Source organism: Capra hircus, chromosome 8 (genome assembly GCF_001704415.2).
Source record: "Capra hircus breed San Clemente chromosome 8, ASM170441v1, whole genome shotgun sequence".
Classification (NCBI taxonomy): domain Eukaryota; kingdom Metazoa; phylum Chordata; class Mammalia; order Artiodactyla; family Bovidae; genus Capra; species Capra hircus.
The window spans coordinates 59,278,271-59,297,461 of NC_030815.1; the positions used below are offsets into that span (position 1 = coordinate 59,278,271).

Sequence of the window (19,191 nt, forward strand, 5' to 3'; positions counted from 1 at the left end):
TTCATGAGTAGGGAAAATGCTTATCTGTGTATCCCCAGTACCTTTGCTCAATATATATCATTTGAATTAATGTATTTCTATTAAGTGGAATCGCTGAGTTAAGGAATATGCACATTTGAAATTTTGTTAGATACTGCCAGATTATTTGCTAGAAAGATTGTACCTGTGTATAAACCCTGTTGTTTATACTCCTTTTCTTACATCCAGCCATACTGCCCTTTCACCCTCCCCTCTCCTGTCTGCTTGTATCCCTCAATCCTTTTTTTCTACAGACATTTTTCGGCACATTCTGGGTTCTCTTCTATGTGCTTAGGACATATCAGGAAGCAAAACAGACAAAGATCCTGGGTGGCAGGAGATAGATAATAAACATACTCAATAAGGAAATAATATAGGATGTTAGAGAGTGGACCAGTAAAAGAGTAGCTGGTGAAAAGCAATTGGGAATGCTAGAACTGAAATGGAATTATAATTTTAAATAAGGCGGTTAAGTATATAAGCCACAGTGAAATGACTTTTGCGTAAAGACTTGGAGGAAGTGAGAGAAGTAGCAGTTGGCTCTCTCGGAAAAGTGCGATGGGCATCAGCTGGTTCAAAGGCTAGTTGAGTGACTGAAAAGAGGTAGGAAGAGATCTGCTGGGGTGCTGCTAATACTGTTTCTTGATCTGTGTGGTGGTTACTTGAGTGTGTTCACATGTTCACTGAGCACTACACTTATCATTTGTGTACTTCTGTGCATTTTATTCCCCAATAGTTTTCACATTAACCGTGAATGTGAATGGATGTTGAACGTTTCAGAATGCCTTAATTGGGACTCCCTGGTGGTCCAGTCATTACCTTCCAATGCAGGGGCAGTGGGTTTGATCCCTGGTTGGGGAGCTAAAGCCTGATATGCCCTGGGGCCAAAAAACCAAAACAGAAGCAGTATTCTAACAAATTCAGTAAAAACTTTAAAAATGGTCCACATCAAAATAACCTTTTAAAAAAACTTAAACCAAAAATACCTTAGTAGTTGTTGTTTAGTCAGTAAGTCACATCTGACTCTTGTTGACCCCATGAACTGTAGCCCGCCAAACTCCTCTGTCATTTCCCAGGAAAGAATACTGGAGTGGGTTACCATTTCCTTCTACAGGGAATCTTCCTGACCCAGGAAATGAACCTATGTCTCTTTGTCTCCTGCATTGCAGGAGGATTCTTTACCATTGAGCCACCTGGGAAGCCCTTAATAATATCTATCCAGTAATTCAAGGGTATTTTCCTTTGACTTACAAATAGCGATGAATGTACTAGTCAATTTCTGTTAATCATTTTGCCTTCCTTCAACATTCTCTACTTGATTATGGTAAAAAACATTCTTTTTTTAAAAAAAGTATTCTTTTAATATAATGCTGTGTTTGATTTGCTTATATTTTATTTTGGATTTTTATATCTATATTCACAAGGAAGTTTGGTCAATAGTTTCTTTTTGTTATTTGCCTATGTTAGGTTCAAAGTATTCAATACTTTTCTTAATTATAGATTCTTTACTGTTTTTCCATGAAAAGAGAAGCTCTGTGGTATTCATCTAGTCTACTGTCTCGAGAGAGGAATTTCCCATGTTTGACTTCATTGTTCTTTGTGAGCTACCTAGTAATTACTACAATTTAGTAATTGATAGGTGAGTCCTGTCATTGCTGTTCTAGACAGATGGCTATCCACTTGAAGTCTAGGACTCAAATCTCTTGTCATTTCACTGTCATAGAAAAATTGACCAGCACTGGACTATTCATTGGTGATATAATAGTTGTCCGGAGGTGTTTTGTTGGATAATTATAGACCTTATTTTCTTTAATGTATTTCTGATTTCTTACACTTTCCACTAGAAACAGGATGAAGTAGGCAGAAGCAGCTTGTGAGTATGTTATAGCATAGTCAACAGGAATAAGTGCAGAAGCTTTGCCTTCTGGTAAGAGGATTCATTTTTAATTATTAAAATTAATGGGACCAGTTATTTGGTCCTGGACTTGGTAGAATTTTTTCAGTTAGCTGTATGATCACAGTGAACTGGTCTTCAAGCCCAAGGGAGAGCTTATCTGGCTGCTTCCTCCATCCTTCAGCACAGGAGCACTGTGCTAGAGTGCTCAGTCTGGAGACTGGTGTTTTTCATATAGGAGATTCTATAGCCGTGTTTTTCAAATTGTTATTCAAGAATCACTTGGCATTAGAGTCCAAGTTGCTTATTGAAAAAGCAGTTACAACAACCAATGCAGGTTCCCATGCCACTCAGGCATTTTAAATTAGAATTTACGGGAATATGGACTAGGAATCTGCATTTTAAACAAGAGTCTCAAGTAATTCTTAAAATTTAAAGAAAGCGCTTTCTAAGATTAAGAAGAACTTGATTTTATTCACTTGTTATCTCCTTCAGTACAGGATTTCTGTGCTGAGCATTGGGAGGAATATAAAGGGAATATAAGATTGGATCTTGCTCTCAAGAACTTAAACCTAGGCTAGAGATGGGATTCACTGGAGGAAGGCAAGCAGTAAAATACGTCACATTCTAAAGCAAGTGTTTTTAAAAAAATCAACTTTGTTGAGATATAATGTACATGCAAAAGAGTCACCCATTTGAAGTGTAGAGTTTGATTGCTTTTGACAGATGTATATACCAGTGAAACTACCACCACAGTCAAAATACAGAACATTTCCATTATCTCTAAACAATTCCTTATGCTCTTTGCGGTTCATCCTTCTCCCCACCCCTGGCTCCAGGCAACCACTGATAGGCTTTTTTATTGCTATAGATTAAATTTGATTTCCTAGAGTTTTATGTGAAATGGAAACATATAACATGTAGTCCTTTGTGTCTAGCTTCCTTCACTCAGCCGAAGAATTTGAGATTGTTCCATTTTGTCCAGTGTATCAGTAATTTGTTTCTTTTTATTGAGTAGTCTTCTATTACATGAGTATATACATTTTATTTATCCATTCAGTTGTTGATAGACATTTGGATTGTTTCCAGTTATTATAATTAATATGAACATCCACATGATCATGTGTTTTCATTTCTCTTGTTAAATACCTAGGAGTGGAACGGCTGGATCATATGGGTTGGTGTATGTTTAACTTTTTAAGAGATAAACAGATGGTTTTTATTTTGATTATTCACAGAGACACTGTACTAATGTCATTGAGCATTGTTTAAGGAGAGTTGTTTAACAAAGACACTGTACTGAAGTCATTGAGCATTGTTCAAAGAGAGTTGTTTAAGTAGAACTTCAGGATGGGTTCCAACTATATACAAGAGGATAGGGAATATTTACTGAATAATTACCATTTGTCTAGCATGGTAGTAAAATGCTACATATGTGATTTTCAATATTTCTGCAAATCTGAGTAGTATTACTCTTCACTCTTTATGAATGACAAATAGAAGTATAGAGAAGTTAACCAGCCTAAGGTTACACAGCTAGTAAGCGATGGCTTTGAACCTAGGTTTATTTGATTCCAAAGCTCAAATCATTTTCATTATACCAACAAGGAGTAGAAGTGAAGGATAGTCCAGCCTCAGAAGTTAGGGGATGGGTCAGGGAAATTGGACTCATTCCTTTTTCTATCTCCTGAGTACAGCAAGCATAGGAACTTTGACAATCTGTTTGCCAGTAACAAAAGCTTTGTTTTGGGGGACTGGTTAACAATGGGGTTTCATGTTTATTTGATACCAGAGCCAGGAAGATAAATATACTTATTTATAAAGACTTGTATATTGTTTAAAGGATAATGAAGTGATTAGAAGCTAGATTTAGGAAAATTAATCTAGTTTCAGTCTGCTGAATAGATTGAATGGAACAGGGATTAGAAGGTCTTGCTGCTGTGCTGTGCTTAGTCGCTCAGTCCTGTCTGACTCTTTGTGACCCCATGGACTATAGCCTGCCAGGCTCCTCTGTCCATGGGGATTCTCCAGGCAAGAAGACTGGAATGGGTTGTCATGCCCTTCCCCAAGGGATCTTCTCAACCCAGGGACTGAACCCAGGTCTCCCACATTGCAGGTGGATTCCCTACCATCTGAGACACAGGAAAGCCTTAGAAGGTCTTCAGTTCAGTTCAGTCGCTCAGTCGTGTCCGACTCTTTGCAACCCCATGAACTGCAGCACTCCAGGCCTCCCTGTCCATCACTAACTCCCGAAGTTTACCCAAACTCATGTCCATTGAGTCGGTGATGCCATCTAACCATCTCATCCTCTGTCGTCCCCTTCTCCTCCTGCCTTCAATCTTTCCCAACATCAGGGTCTTTTCAAATGAGTCAGCTCTTCACATCAGGTGGCCAAAATATTGGAGTTTCAGCTTCAACCTCAGTCCTTCCAGTGAACACCCAGGACTGTTTTCCTTTAGGATGGACTGGTTGGATCTCCTTGCAGTCCAAGGGACTCTCAGGAGTCTTCTCCAACACCACAGTTCAAAAGCATCAGTTCTTCTGTGCTTAGCTTTCTTTATAGTCCAACTCTCACATCTGTACATGACTACTGGAAAAACCATAGCGCTGACTAGACAGACCTTAGTCCAATCAAAATCTGTAATAATTCAAGCATGAGATAACAAGTTCTTCGATAAGAAGAGTGAAACCTATCCGGAAGGGACAGTTGGAAGGAGACTTCAATGAACTTAATTACTAAGCTTGTTGACAGATTGGACATGGGAGATAAAAATAGAAAGGAATTGTAGGAATAGTTTTGAAGTGTTGGCTTTCAAATGTCCAGAGTTCTGTGGTTTTGGACTTGATGTATATACTTGGTATGCTAATATATATGAAGAGAGCTCATAACATTTTAAATAAACTGTCGCTGACAGTGGAGGCTCTAGTTTTCTAGTCTGCCTTACTCTTATGAATGTGAATGGATGTCGCTGAGTCGTGTCCGACTCTTTGCGACCCCGTGGACTGTAGCCTACCAGGCTTCTCCGTCCATGGGATTCTCCAAGCAAGAATACTGGAGTGGGTTACCATTTCCTTCTCCAGGGGATCTTCCCGACCCAGGGATCAAACCCAGGTCTCCCACATTGGAGGCAGCTGCTTTAACCTCTGAGCCACCTCAGGCAACACTGAGCTAGAGGGTAATTGGTTATTCATTTGTCAAGTATGTGAACTTGAAGACATTCGAAGCTCTAGGGAGGTGGGAAACATTAGCCTATTCATTAAAATTGTCAGTTTGATACTCATTTGATGTGTGAATGTCCAACATGAGGATGTTACTGGTTTTCTAATAAGCTTTTAGCATACTTGAAGGTTTTTCTGTAACACGTGTGGCCAGTGTCTTTTCTCACTTTGCTTCCTCTCGAATGTCCTTTGATAAGTGGTACCCTCAGCCTTGCTCATGAGGCACGTTTTACGCATGAATTGTGGAATCTCTTGATGTCTTTTTATTCCACTACTTGTGTTTCCATTTGCTTCTGAACAATCTATACTCTAGCTTTCACTCATTAAAATTTCTGTCATTAAAATTACTGTGACTTTTTTGTTTCTAAATTCAGTAGCACATTCTCAGTTTTATTTTGATCACTCTTTAGCACTGCTACTTGTTAACCACTCACTCCTTTCTTGAAAACTTGTTTTCCTGACTTCAGGGACCTCATTGTCATGGTTTTCTTCCTTTCCAGCTTTTTTGCAGGCTCCTTTGTGGACTCTTCCTTTTTTTAAAATTCAGATTTATTAGTGTATAATTCACATATAATAAAATTCTCCCTTTTAGTGTACAATCTTATGAGTTTTTTCAAACACATACAGTTATGTAACCATAACCACAGTCAAGGTATAGAGCAGTTCCATCAACCCTAAAAATTCCCTTAACCTCTTTACAGTCAGCCTCTCCCCTTCTTGGCCCGTGACAACCACTAATCTGTTTTCTGTCTCTATAGTTTTGCCTTTTCCAGAAAGTTATTTAAGTGGAATTATATAGTGTGTAGCTTTGGGTCTGGCTTGTTTCACTTATTGTAATGCATTTGGAATTCATTTATGCGTGTCATTAGTTTATTCCTTTTTATTCCTGAGTAGTATTCTGCTGTATCAGTGTACTGTGGTTTATTTATTCATCAGTTGAAGGACACTTGTTTCCAGTTTTTAGTGAATATGAATTAAGCAGCTGTAAACATTTGTATATAGGATTTTTTATTTTTCTTGGGTAAATATATAGGAAGAATACTGCTGGGTTGCATGGTGTGTGTATAACTTCATAAGAAATGCCCAGATTATTTTCCAGGGTGGCCTACCACTTGGCATTCTTGCCAGCCACATGTGAGAGTTTTGGTTGCTCCACAGCCTCACCAACACTGTATTGTCAGTTCTTTTTTTTTTAATGTTTTTTAAAAAATGTGTCTATTCCATAGATTCCCTCTTCTCCTATATACATTTTTTTTCTTGTCCTATCCTCTCTACCTCATTGTTTTATTTACTTACATTTTAATTTTATCTATTCAGTTACAAATATTTGTGGAGCTTCTGCTTTGTGCCAGACACTGTTTAGGCACTATAGATATGACAAGGGACAAAGAAAAGTTCCTGTAACTCATGGGATCTTGTGCTCTGAAAACATCCAAGTCTTTTGTTCCACATCTCTTTTCTCACATATCCAGCTGTCTATCATTCATACTCATTTGAGATGTCTCATAGATACTACAGAGCCAATAAATGTATCTAACACTGAATTCATCATCTTTCAACCTTCCTCTCTTTTGTATTTCTTTTAATGAATGATGTCATATCCACCCAGTAACTCAAGATAAAAACCTGGGCAATATTATTTAGGCTTTATTTTCTCCACTCTCCACATTCAGTTACCTGTTAAACCCTATTGACTTTACCTCCAGCATATCTTATAAATGTATCTACTTCTCTCCACTCCCTCTGCTATTTCCCTAGTTCAAGCCTTTGTCAGGTCAGTGCAATAGCCTCCTTACCAGCCTCCCTGTCTACCTGCTGTACCAACCTCTGGCCACACTGTACCACCATTCTCTTTCTAAAATGAGAAATCTGATCCTGTCTCTCCCCTGCTCAAAAGCTGTAATAGCTCTCTATTACCCTCCAAATAATTCTAAACTAGTAACATTACTAAATTTTTAAACATACATGTATTAATACTTAAGACTCACTTTGTTCAGGTTCTTTCATAACCCTGCAGAGTCTCATTCAGACATGCTAGAACTATCCTCAGTTTACTGAATGGGCCTTTGCATGTATAATTTTGGTTTCCTAGAACACTTCAGTCCTCCTTTTCTTGGTTCTTATGCCTAGTACAGCAGAGATATTGCTTTACCAACAAAGGTCCATACAGTCAAAGATATGGTTTTTCCAGTAGTCATGCATGGGTATGAGTGTTGGACCATAAAGAAGGCTGAACACCAAAGAACTGATGCTTTTGAACTGTGATGTTGGAGAAGACTCTTAAGAGTCCCTTGGACTGCAAGATCAAATTAGTCAATCCTAAACAAAATCAATCCTGAGTATCTATTGGAAGGACTCATGAAGCTCCAATACTTTGGCCACTTGATGTGAAGAACTGACTCATTGGAAAAGACTCTGATGCTGGAAAAGATTGAAGGCAGGAGGAGAAGGGGATGACAGAGAATGAGTTAGTTGGATGGCATCACTGACTCAATGGACATAAGTTCATGAGTTTGAGCAAGCTCTGGGAGATGGTGAAGGACAGGGAAGCCTGGCCTGCTACAGTCCATGGGGTTGCAAAAAGTCAGACATGACTGAGCGACTGAACAACAATGCCTAGTAAAATCTAATTCTCCACAGTAATAGTTCTGTTGGCTAGTGTGATGTTTTAGTGGTTTTGAGGGGTGGAAAGGAAACTTGGCCTAATTAAACTAGTGTTGTTTCTCTTACAATGGTACCAGGCTGAAGTGAGAATAGGGAACTGTATAGTCAGAGAACATAACTGTTATTTTCGTGGTTTAGAGATGGACTCAGTAGATGGGATTGGGTCATATGTTGGATTTATTCGCATAAGAAATATTTATTGAGCACCTACTAGGTACTGCTGCTGACCATTTAAGAATGAGGCTATGCAATGCAAGAGAGCCTTCTGTGAGCCCAGAGTTTCAGTGAGAAGCAGCCTGAAGCAATCTAAGTTGATAGGCATATTTGGAAGTTCCATGTGATTATTTTTCAGTTTTCTTTGGAAAAGAAACACAGTACTTATCCTGTTGCAGTTGCTATGGCAACTACGCTATAGCCTGGGAGAATTTTTACCCCCACTTCATGGTTAGAAAGTTAAATTGTTAAAATTTTTTAAATCACACACTAAACTGAGAAGAGACATAGGTGGTAGGAAGAAGGTAAGTATGTAAGAAGAAAATTGACCCTCAGGGTATAAACACCCTGTGTCACATGCATAGTCTCATTTCCTCAGGATTGGGAATTAATTCAAGTAGTAAAACCAGCCTGTGTTGGCATCATTCAATGCTTCCAGAATTTTTAGTCTTGTGGCAAGCAGTTAAGATAGCTGCACCCTCAGACCTCTGGGGACTTTTAAACCTAGATGTCATCAATCCCTTAGTGGACATTACAGCTGTTGAAGTGTGCTGATCTTCCTGCTATCTATTACCATTTGTTAGGAACCTGTAAAGCAAGTGAAAACCTGGCAACATGACAAAACAACAAGAAATGTGAATTGCTTACCATTTTTCAGGAACCTGTGCTAAGTACCCTACTTGCATTTTCTCTTGTAATCCTTATAGAAACCAATGAGACTCATATTATTATCGTTCTCATATTACAGATAAGGAAGCATCTATAATAACTTTTTCAAGATACACTAGTACATGGAAGAGCCACAAGAATTTAACTTTGATTTCGATGTCCATATTCTTAACTATGAAGCCGACTTGTTCCTTGTTTCTTGGGATTGAGGCCCATTTTTAGTGATTTCTTTGTTGCATTTGAGTTGCCTCAAATTCAGCTTGGATGTGGGATAGGATTTACATTTAATTAATATTGAATTTTTTAACCTGGAAAAATGTGTAGGAAATGTTTTCAGTTTTCTTTGGTTGAAGCTTCTGTGTTTTAACAGACTCTATTAAAAATTTATAGAAAATTCAGAAAAAAGTAGCTATATCTGAGTGCCCTGCAAGCTACAGAGTTTTGTTACATATTAGAAGACTAGAGATTAATACCATCCTTTGGCTTTTTAATTTTCAATAGAAAGCAGAAAAATTAGATGTCATTGCTCCCGAATAAGGGAATTGCTGTCTTTCCCAGAGTAACCAGGTCTGAGTTTCTTGTGGATTTATTGTAGTAGGCTCAGGTTTGGTGAACATAGAGATAAGGAAGGGTTTCTTAGAAGCAGGTCAAATTTTTCTCATTTTGAATATGGAAGGATATATTAACTCCTCGGTGATGATGTTCTGAGAGACACCTAGGCCAGAAGGAGATTGTCTTATGCTCTATAGAAGGCAAATGCTGTCTATATGTTATGAAAAATAAATGGAATACAATAGGGTAGACTCAAGTCAGATAGGTATATACTAATTGGTGAGATGGGAAATGATCTTTGAATTCTTCCTAAAATTGTCTCTGTCACTCTTCTTCTTTGTTACCACTTGTGATTTTCTTAGGTCACTGGACCTATTTGGGCTGGGGAGACCAACAGAGTACGTAAGAATTTGAATACCTTATAATTTTCTTAATTTTACCCTTTAACATACTCCCTCTGACTGAGGCTGGATATTCATGCATATAAGCATATATAATGCCAATCCCTCCTCTTCCCCTTCTTGAAGCCCAGGAGAGAATTTGCTGCAGTGGAAAGTTATATCCTTTCAGGCTGATTTCCTGAAGACTTTGTCTATGCATGTGCATGCATGTTTGTGTATGTGTGTGTGTGAGTGTGAGAGACACAGAGAGAGAGATGGAGAAATTTCAAAGTTTCAATTATAATCCTGACAGGACCTCCTGATTTATCTTCCGCAGAGACAAGTGCCATCAGCCCCTCCTTTGGCCTTTTAGCTAAGGGGCACAATGACTAGCAGGAGAAATTTCATTCTAGGAGAGGTCATTGGTTTTGTGATGTGAACAAGAGGCTGGGGACATGATTTGCCTTTCCTTGAAGCAATCTAGCTAGGCTAGAGGCCACCTTTGTTCTTGAGCTTAGAGAGTGGGCTCTCTCTAAGAACTTAAGAGAGTTCATTCTAGCAAGAGTCACAGCCCTAGGCTGGCATTACTGGCTGTGTTACCTGGGCCGACAGGAGGTGGACAGGTTGATTGAGTTTCAGTGATTAGGTATCCAGTAGTTGCTAAGAGGGGCCAAATTTTGTTCTGTCACTATAATTTCTCATGGAGTACGTACTTCCTATGATTTGAATCCTGAGTATTTGCACCAGGAAACTATGCAAACACAGCCTGAGAGAGCTCGGATTATTAAGGTTTTCGAATAGAAAGAAGTAAGCCATGAAAAAAAAGTTTGAATTTTCACTCCTTCTCTGATAAAGTTTTGCCTATATTCTGGATTTAAAGATGGGGACTCAATCCAGGAGCACCACATACTGGAGAACCTCACTGTTCAATACATCATTCAGTTTTGAGTGCCTACTGTCTGCCTGAGGCTCATCTCTGTCCCAGCCTACTCTTCCATGTTTATTTCTGTCATTTCCCTTTCATGTCCTTTTATGTACTTGCTAAATGAGCTATAAAATGTTTCATAAAAATATATACATAGCCTTTAAAAATATATATGACCCAAAATATATATGACCTTTTACACATATATATATATATATATATATATATATATATATCCTTTCCCATCATTGGACCTTTACTCATGCCATTGCTTTTCTCCAGATTCTAAAAGGCATTTCCCCTCACCCACATCTTCACCTGTTAAAAACCCACCAGTCTTTCAGAGTCATAACTTCCTTAATGATTTCCCTGTTCATTTTAACGGGAAGTGATCCAACCTTCAACTCATATAGCATTTGGTTTATACTGTTCTCATGATAGATACTTCCTTGTATCTGTATCCATATTTTCTCTCTCCTATTAGACTGACTCTATAATCCAAGTCTTCTGTGTTGTTTAGCCTTGCAGCTGGTGGACGTTCAATAAATATTTGAATGAGTAAAATTTCCCAGCCTTTTAATTTCAAAGGGCTTTTCAACTTTTGCCCTCAGACTAGCTCACAAGTCCTCCATAAGCTGAATAACCAAACCTGTTCTCAGTGTCTCTTTCTCAGGGAAACCAGAAGTTTTCTGTTCTAGGTGAAATGGTTCTGTGCAGTAGCAGGTAGATCCAGTAAGAAATCATTGCTGGGACACTGAAAGCACGATGCTTTCACTCAAGTCTTTTCCGTAATTTCCCTTTTCAGTTTCTAATCAGCTTTGGTGGTGCCAGGATATTTCCTTTCTAAGAAAATTGGGGATGGTGTAGGGGGAGAAAAGCTGGCTTTTGCCCTTGACCACCCTTTTTTCTGCTCCTATTCTTTGTCTCACCTCACTTCCTTGTATTGCCTTTCTCCAGTCTCCTCCTATTTTTCATACCCTCTTTTCTTCTGCTCCCTGCTTCTGCTTTATTTGCCCTTTATTCCTTCAGCACAGAAATGTGTCAGACTTTAGGGGTGTTGTGGAATACCCCTCCCCTTAGCTTAGCAAAATAAAGCCGATCATTATTAAGGAGTCATAGGTCAGGAGTCATAGGTCAGATGCAGTGAGGAAGGGTCTCTCCACATAGTTTCTGGCTCAGGATACTGGGCTCCTAACTCTGGCTGAGCTACCCTCTCCTGGCCTCATAGTCAACAGGATTGTCTATCACTGTGCTGCTTTGGAGACTCCCATCTTGAGTCTCTGGATGATATACTAATAGCACAATCTCCTGCCGGAGTTTAAGTAGACTTTTGGCTTTGTCTCCTTGGTTGCCTCTGCCCCCTCATCTGTATGCATGAATAATCCAGCACTGACTTCTTCACACTTACTCCTTCTGTGAGTTCAGAAAGAATACATCTGAATGGCATACTGGTTTTTGCCCCTTGATCCTTTCTAGTCGTCAGCACAACAGATGCATCAAGGTCTAAAACCAGTACCTCCAAAGTCTCTTTTTCCTAACGTGTAATCAGAGTGATTTGTAAACAGAGTGTTTTCTCTCCCCATGTTTGACTGGTATTTTTCCTGACCATTTGAAGATTAGCCTTTCTCATACTGATTTTTTTCCCCCTGAAGTTCTGCTCACTTCCCTGTTCCTTTTGTTACCTTAAACTTAAGTGGGCAAAACTCAGAAGATCTTATTACTCCTACTCCCAGCTGTAACCCCGAGCGATGTCTGGAACCCACATGTTCACGTTCCCTGTCTTTTAGTGGGATTATCTACCAAGTTGTCTGATGTAGAAGCCAAGGGGCCATTTCCCTCTTACCTTCCGTTTGTCCCCAACTGTTATCATTTCTGTCTTTTTTCTTCCTCTAGTTCATTAACTCTCTTCTGTTTCCATTGTGTGGATATATCTTATCTCCTACATGAGCTATTGTAAAAGCCTCATTTTATGGTCATTAGGAGGCTTCTGCTGCCCACATTGCTACCAAGATTTCTTTTTAATTACTAAATGAGTCCATCATCTGCTTAAAGTATCTACATTTTGGGATGGTGAATGTTCCTTTTCCTTATTGTGAGCCAAATAGAAACTTGGCAAGAAAGAACATATGGGACCTTATTAATTACACGCATATGGGTATCGTGTCAGAAATGGCTTCTGTGGAAAATAAACTACAAAACACTGTTAGGTTGAACTCCCTTTCCAAGCACAGTGTTGCATATTTTGATTTTTGCTTGGAGCAAGATTTGTAACTCTGGTCATTTTAGCTAACACCAAGAAAAAAATGGCGACCAGTCAGGTACTAACTGGAAAAGCGGAAATAAGTCTATGAAATTGTAGTCACTGCTATTAGATAAATTGGCTGCTTTGTTAGTAAGACCCCATTGGCAGTGAATGTGTTTTCCTCTTCTTCTGAGGAAATGGGATGAAGGCTTGGGATGGGAATTCTGAGCCCAGGGTATGGGTGCTCAATAGAAATTATTAGAAAAAAACAGTGTTGCAGCTAGACAGTAAGACTGCTGCTATTCTCGGCTGCATACAGAACTTGACTTCTAAGTCTTGACTTTGACCTTCTTGATTTCCTGTACCAGTTTTCAATGGTGGACCTGCTTATTTGACTCAACAATGTATTTTTAAAGTCTGAAAAACATCATGCTAACTTTAAACAAAAATTTCGCTTTTCCAAGAGATGAAGAAACTGTTTCTTCTCCTTTTGCCCTATTTTGATAATAGTGGAGCACCAGAATCTATTTAAGACATTTAAAAGCAGGTTTTCATTAGGGTTACAGTAGCTTAGAGAAACAGAATTCCAGAAAATTCTGCATTGGGGAGATGCCACTTGGAACTCCTCTGAGAATCAGCACTAAAATTAAACCAGCTGTCTTATCTTGTTAGAGAAGGAGAGAGACTTGTGGGTATTGAGACAGTTTTTTGCATGACTTTAAGGTCACTACGCTCATGGGCAGCTCAGCTTGCTCTTGTTCTCAAGGCTCAGGCTTTTGGCTCCCTGTGTTGGAAGCAGAAAAGCATTCTAGAGAACCGAATCAAGCTGGGATATTTTGATTGACTGTGCTTATTCCACAGCTTTCGAAGATCCTGACAGTGCCGTGGATGACCGAGATAGTGACTATCGCAGTGAGACCAGCAATAGCATCCCGCCTCCTTACCATACAACTGCCCAGCCCAACGCTTCTGTGCACCAGTTCCCAGTGCCTGTGCGATTGCCACAGCAGCTGCTGCTTCAGGGCAGTTCCCGGGACTCTTGCAATGACTCTGTGCAAAGTTATGACCTCGATTATCCAGAGCGGCGGGCCCTCAGGTGGGTGTTGGGAACAAAACGCTTTCTCTTCCTAGTATGCAGGTCCCAGGATGCAACTGACATCAAGGATTTGGGTACTTGAGGTGATAGAGGAACTTTAGCAGTATGGTGGACCAACCTACAGCCATTTTATGTAGAATCTCAGTCTTTATTTTCCCCTCTTCTTTATAAAATTCACATTTATGCATGGGATGGTAGCTTAGTCATTAAGTTTTCTCCAACTCTTGCGACCCCATGGACTGTAGCCCACCAGCCTCCTCTGTCCATGGGATTTCCCAGGCAAGAATACTGGAGTGGGTTGCTATTTCCTTCTCTAGGGGATCTTCTGAAACCCGGGATCAAACCCGGGTCTCCCACACTGCAGGCAGGTTCTTTGCCTTGAGCCACCAGGGAAGCCCACATTTATGCATATCCATCAGTAAGAGTTTTTCTTTATTATTAGCAGGTGAGGGCAGACACACTTGGAGTAGATGGCTGAAAAAAACCTGCTCACCTCTCTGCCCAGCCCAGTGACTTTGATATACCTTTCATTAAGATTGAAAAAAAAAATCACAGTTGTTAAATGCTTGGGTAATTCATCCTACCTAAATATTTCCCTGGGAATGTCAGAAGAAAACCAATATAATCTCACTATAGCAGATTCAGTACTTTTGCTGGAACTTAAAAAAAAAAGTTTTTTATTAATTTCTTAAATACATAAAACATTTAATGTGAAAGTATGTTGCTGCTGTAAGCTGCTAAGTCGCTTCAGTCGTGTCCGACTCTGTGCGACCCCATAGACGGCAGCCTAAGTATGTTAAGGTACAAAATAATACACAGCAAAGAATTACCCACCCACACCTGTTTGTCTTCGTCTATTGCCTCTTCTTGCCTCCTCGTTCTCTACCACCCTTGTTTCTTATGCACACTTCCATAGACCATTGTCATATACTTAAAAGCATAAAAGCAAATACATACATATATGCTCCCTACTCTTCCCCAAACTTAAAAAAAATCATACTTAAAATTTAGAGAAATAATATATACTTCTCATATATTCATATAGCCTAGATTCGTTAGTTGTATTAACATTCTGTCATGTTTACTTTGTCTCATTCTCTCTAATATATATTCATATACACATACATTTTTTTGTTTTTTGGCCATGCCTTACAACTTGTGGGATCTTAGCTCCCCAACCAGGGATTGAACCCATGTGCTTGGTAGTGAAAGCATGGAGTCCTAACCGCTGGACTGCCAGGGAAGTACCACACATGCATTTTCTTTTTTCCTGAACCATTTGAAAGTAAGTTGCAGATACCAAGTTACTTTACCAGGAGGTACTTCAGCGCATAACTCCCAAGAAAAAGGACTTTCTTTTACATAACCATAATATTATGATCACACTCAAAGAAATGTAAAGATACAATATTATTTAACATCTAGACCATATTTAAATTTTTTCAGTTGTCCCAATAATGTTCTTTATGCTGCTGCTGCTGCTAAGTTGCTTTAGTCATGTCCGATTCTGTGCGATCCCATAGACAGCAGCCCACCATGCTCCTCTGTCCCTGGGATTCTCCAGGTGAAAATACTGGAGTGGGTTGCCATTTCCTTCTCCAATGCATGAAAGTGAAAAGTGAAAGTGAAATCTCTCAGTCGTCTATGACTCTTAGCGACCCTATGGACTGTAGCCTACCAGGCTCCTCTGTCCATGTGATTTCCCAGGCAAGAGTACCGGAGTGGGTTGCTATTTCCTTCTCCTATATATATATATTTTTTTTTCTTTTTGATGCAGGATCCAGTTAAAGAGTGTGATGCCTTACATGTGATTTCCCTATTTCTGTAGTCTCCTATAATCTCACAAAATTCCCTTACTTTTTTATTTTTAATCTTTTGAGACACTAACATTTTTTGAAGAGTCCAAACCAGTTTTGAGAATGCCTCTTAATTTAGTGTGGTCTGATTGCTTTTTCAAATTTATAATCAGGTTAAATATGTTTGACATAAACACTACATAGACGTTTCCTTCACAGTGCATCAGCAGTCACATTTTACGTTGTCTCATTATTGTTGACATTTAGTTTGGTTTCTGGATTAATCTGGTATGTATACCAGATTTCTCTAATGTAAAGTTACCTTTCTTCTTTGTAATTGTGGATCTCTGGGATGATACCTGAGATTGTGAATATATTCTTTTTTTTCAACAACAGTTTATCTATTGATTTTAGCGTCCATTGATAATTGTTTCCTGAATCAAGATTTCACTGGTTGGAGGTTAGTTTTTTGAAAAACCACTCTAATTTAGCTCATAATTTTGGTTGCTAAAATTGACTATATTATAGGATGATCTGAGAGTTTTCCCCACCATTTCAAACTGGTGAGTAAATATTCTGAACCTCAGATGGTCATATACCTGCTAGACAACATCTAACTCTGTTTACTGTCATCTCTGAGAGTATTTTCAGTAACATTTTATCATGTAGAATTCTTACTGTTCACAATTTAATTCTGAAAAGAAGTGTGGCAGGAATCCTACTGAAGTTGGTCCCTACTTCTTGCTGGTTTATTAATTGCTTATTTTATTCATTTGGTTTTAGTTATTTATATTTTATTTAAGAAAAAACTATAGCAAAAACAAAATTGTTTTGGCTCTCTTTCCCCTCTGTATTAAGCGTTGAGTGTGTAGGCCAGCAATAATAATGGCACATCAACTTGAATTATGACTGCAGTTGCCCAGAAGAATATGTAGTTTACCTGATCATTACCTTGTTATCACTGCTGTAGTAACACTTGGAAGAGCATTAGTGCTGTACTTTAAGTTGTAAATTTTTTTCCTAAAATTTTTCTTTAATTGATCACATATAAATTTGATTAGTTTTCTATATCAGTATATGAAATGAGATTAAAGAGTAAATATTTTAGCATCTCCAGCAAAGGAAACATTAACATGATTTTTAAGTCAACTTGTATTACAGACATTTTTAACTTAAATTTTTGACTTGATTTTTCTTTAAAAATTTTTTGAAGAAATTGTACCACTAGTTTGGTTTTTAAACTTCTATTACTGTAAATATTAAGTTCTTGGAAATAGTCTAAGACCTTAAGTTAAAGCTTTTAAGGAAGAATTTAAAATCCTTGATTGAATCAACAGTTTGTAGTACCCTCCAGTAAATTAGAAATGTAAAAATAAATAGTTTCTATTACCACAGCCATGGCTATTGACTGATTTATGTTGCAATGATAAAGACTTCTTCTAGGATGGAGTTAATTAGTTTGACTTTTTCAGAATATCTGAGAGTAATGAAACTGCATATTTTATGTGTGTGTGTATATATATATATATATACACACACACACACACATATATATGTATGTATAAATTGGTTTCCCTCACTCAACCAAATAATGGGAATAACCAGAATAATGGGAAATGTATTTATATTATGTAAAAATGCATAATTGGAGGTTTGACAATGGTGTTGGACTTTGTGAGCTATTAAGCATATCTCTAGTGTTGAGGGGTGTCAAAAAAATATCTGTCTCACTCTTGATGGCTCTTTAGTGGCTAAGTGACACTTTGATGTGGTTTGTTTCCTAAATAAATGCTATCAGATGTTAGATCTATAGAAGAACACACTGAGCTGACAAACTCCTAGTCTGCAGGCCTTCTCTACACCCCCACCTCGGTACACAGGAAATAGGCAGTCTTTAACTTAAGTGAAAGAAAGGTCGGCTGTCTTCTGTATTCACTGACCGAAGTTGAATGTGTAGCTTCTGATTCTGTAATCAGTATGCAAAATATGTTTGTTTCACTGTGATCCTCAATGCATATAGCCTTTAGGTTTCACAAATGACAAATTTTGATACTTTAAATAATTTTCTCTTTTTGGTACTGTGACAAGGTTTGACTTATGGTAGTCAAAAAGTTTTATTCTATTTTCTACATATTTTTCTTTTTAAAAGTACTATGTTTGACCATATTCTTGGCTATACTGCCTAAAATACAACCTACAGCAAGTTAACAGCTTGGTGGCTTCTCAGACCCAAATTCATCAGCAAATTTAGATTTCTTGATATCCCTTGATATATGTTCATGGGATATGTAACAGTTCTAAACTTTGGCATTATAAATACATTCTAAATATTGATGGAACATATTCTTATTATTTGCCTATTTCTTTCTTAGGAAACAATAGGATCCTAAGTAGCAGGTGAAGTATTTTAAAGTTGTTACAGGTAGTCTTTCTCTGATGTGGAAAAAACTTTTTGACTATGTTGTTATAATGCTGAATTAAGAATGTATGGATTTCCTTATATCTTTTCAGTCTGAATGGTTTTTATCAGACAGATAATTTTACTAATTTTAGTTTTCTCATTGAATATGCACTAAATCTTACAATTTTTTTTTCTTTTCCCTGTTTCTCCTTTTTTTTTCTTGCCTTACTATTCCTCCATTTTTCTCTTTACATCAGACAAGGCTTTCAGGCTCAAAATGACAAAATTAGAATTATTTCATCTTTCTCTGATGTTGACTATGAAGAGCAAGAATGTATATATGAGGAGGTAGAGGGGGAAATGTCTCAAGAGTTTCTAGAAGACAGTAACATAAACTTAAAGGAAGCAGAGGTAAAAGAAGTGAGAACTCTTTTGAAAACTGATAAATATTACAACCAACAAATACAACCAAAGTACAAGAATTCAAAAAGGGCACCATCTCAAAGCCAAGAATTCTCTGCTGCCTTTAATTATGACGTTAAGTTTGAAATGCCTGCTTTCTCCAGATATCCTCAGAAATATGATACAATAGATAGGAGAAGGAAAAAAACACCCTTGTATAGTCATTTTGAAGACAGTGAAAGAGGACAATATGATGATAATTCAGGAACTAAGACTAACTTCCAAAGTACATACCCTAACACTGGAAATTGTGACTTTTGCCACACTGAAAAGAAGGAACAAAACTTCACAGTTTTGCATCCCTACAAAAATGGATTTGTGGTTAAGAGTGGCAAATGGGCCACTGACTTAGATAATCATGATTTTGGTCTTCCTGGTTGTTTGAAGAACTATGAAAAGTCATCTGATTTAAACCAGCATGTTACTGATTTCACTCCATTAGATATTCTTGAAGATTCTACCAGCAGTACTTCTGATGAACTTCTGGGTTCTCCTGTTTCTGATAAGCAGGAAGGTTTACTCTCACCAACATGTCATCCATCCAATGTCCATCATATTGGAGGTTTTCCAGAAGAATATTATAGAGCGAATCCTTCATTCCCATCCCAAAGGATGAATTGTGATACAGACACACTTGGAGATGTGTCTGAGTGCCCCACG

General features: G+C 38.1%; 1 protein-coding gene across 2 annotated transcripts in view; it reads left to right on the top strand.

The window, feature by feature from the left end:
- The window catches only part of UNC13B (unc-13 homolog B), a 219,152-nt gene that overhangs the window by 101,372 nt on the left and 98,589 nt on the right, over positions 1-19,191 (top strand). For both annotated transcript variants that reach the window (XM_005683832.3, XM_005683831.3), the window contains exon 8: positions 13,638-13,872. In XM_005683832.3, coding sequence (XP_005683889.2) covers positions 13,638-13,872 — 235 coding nt within the window. The remainder of the gene's footprint in view (positions 1-13,637; positions 13,873-19,191) is intronic.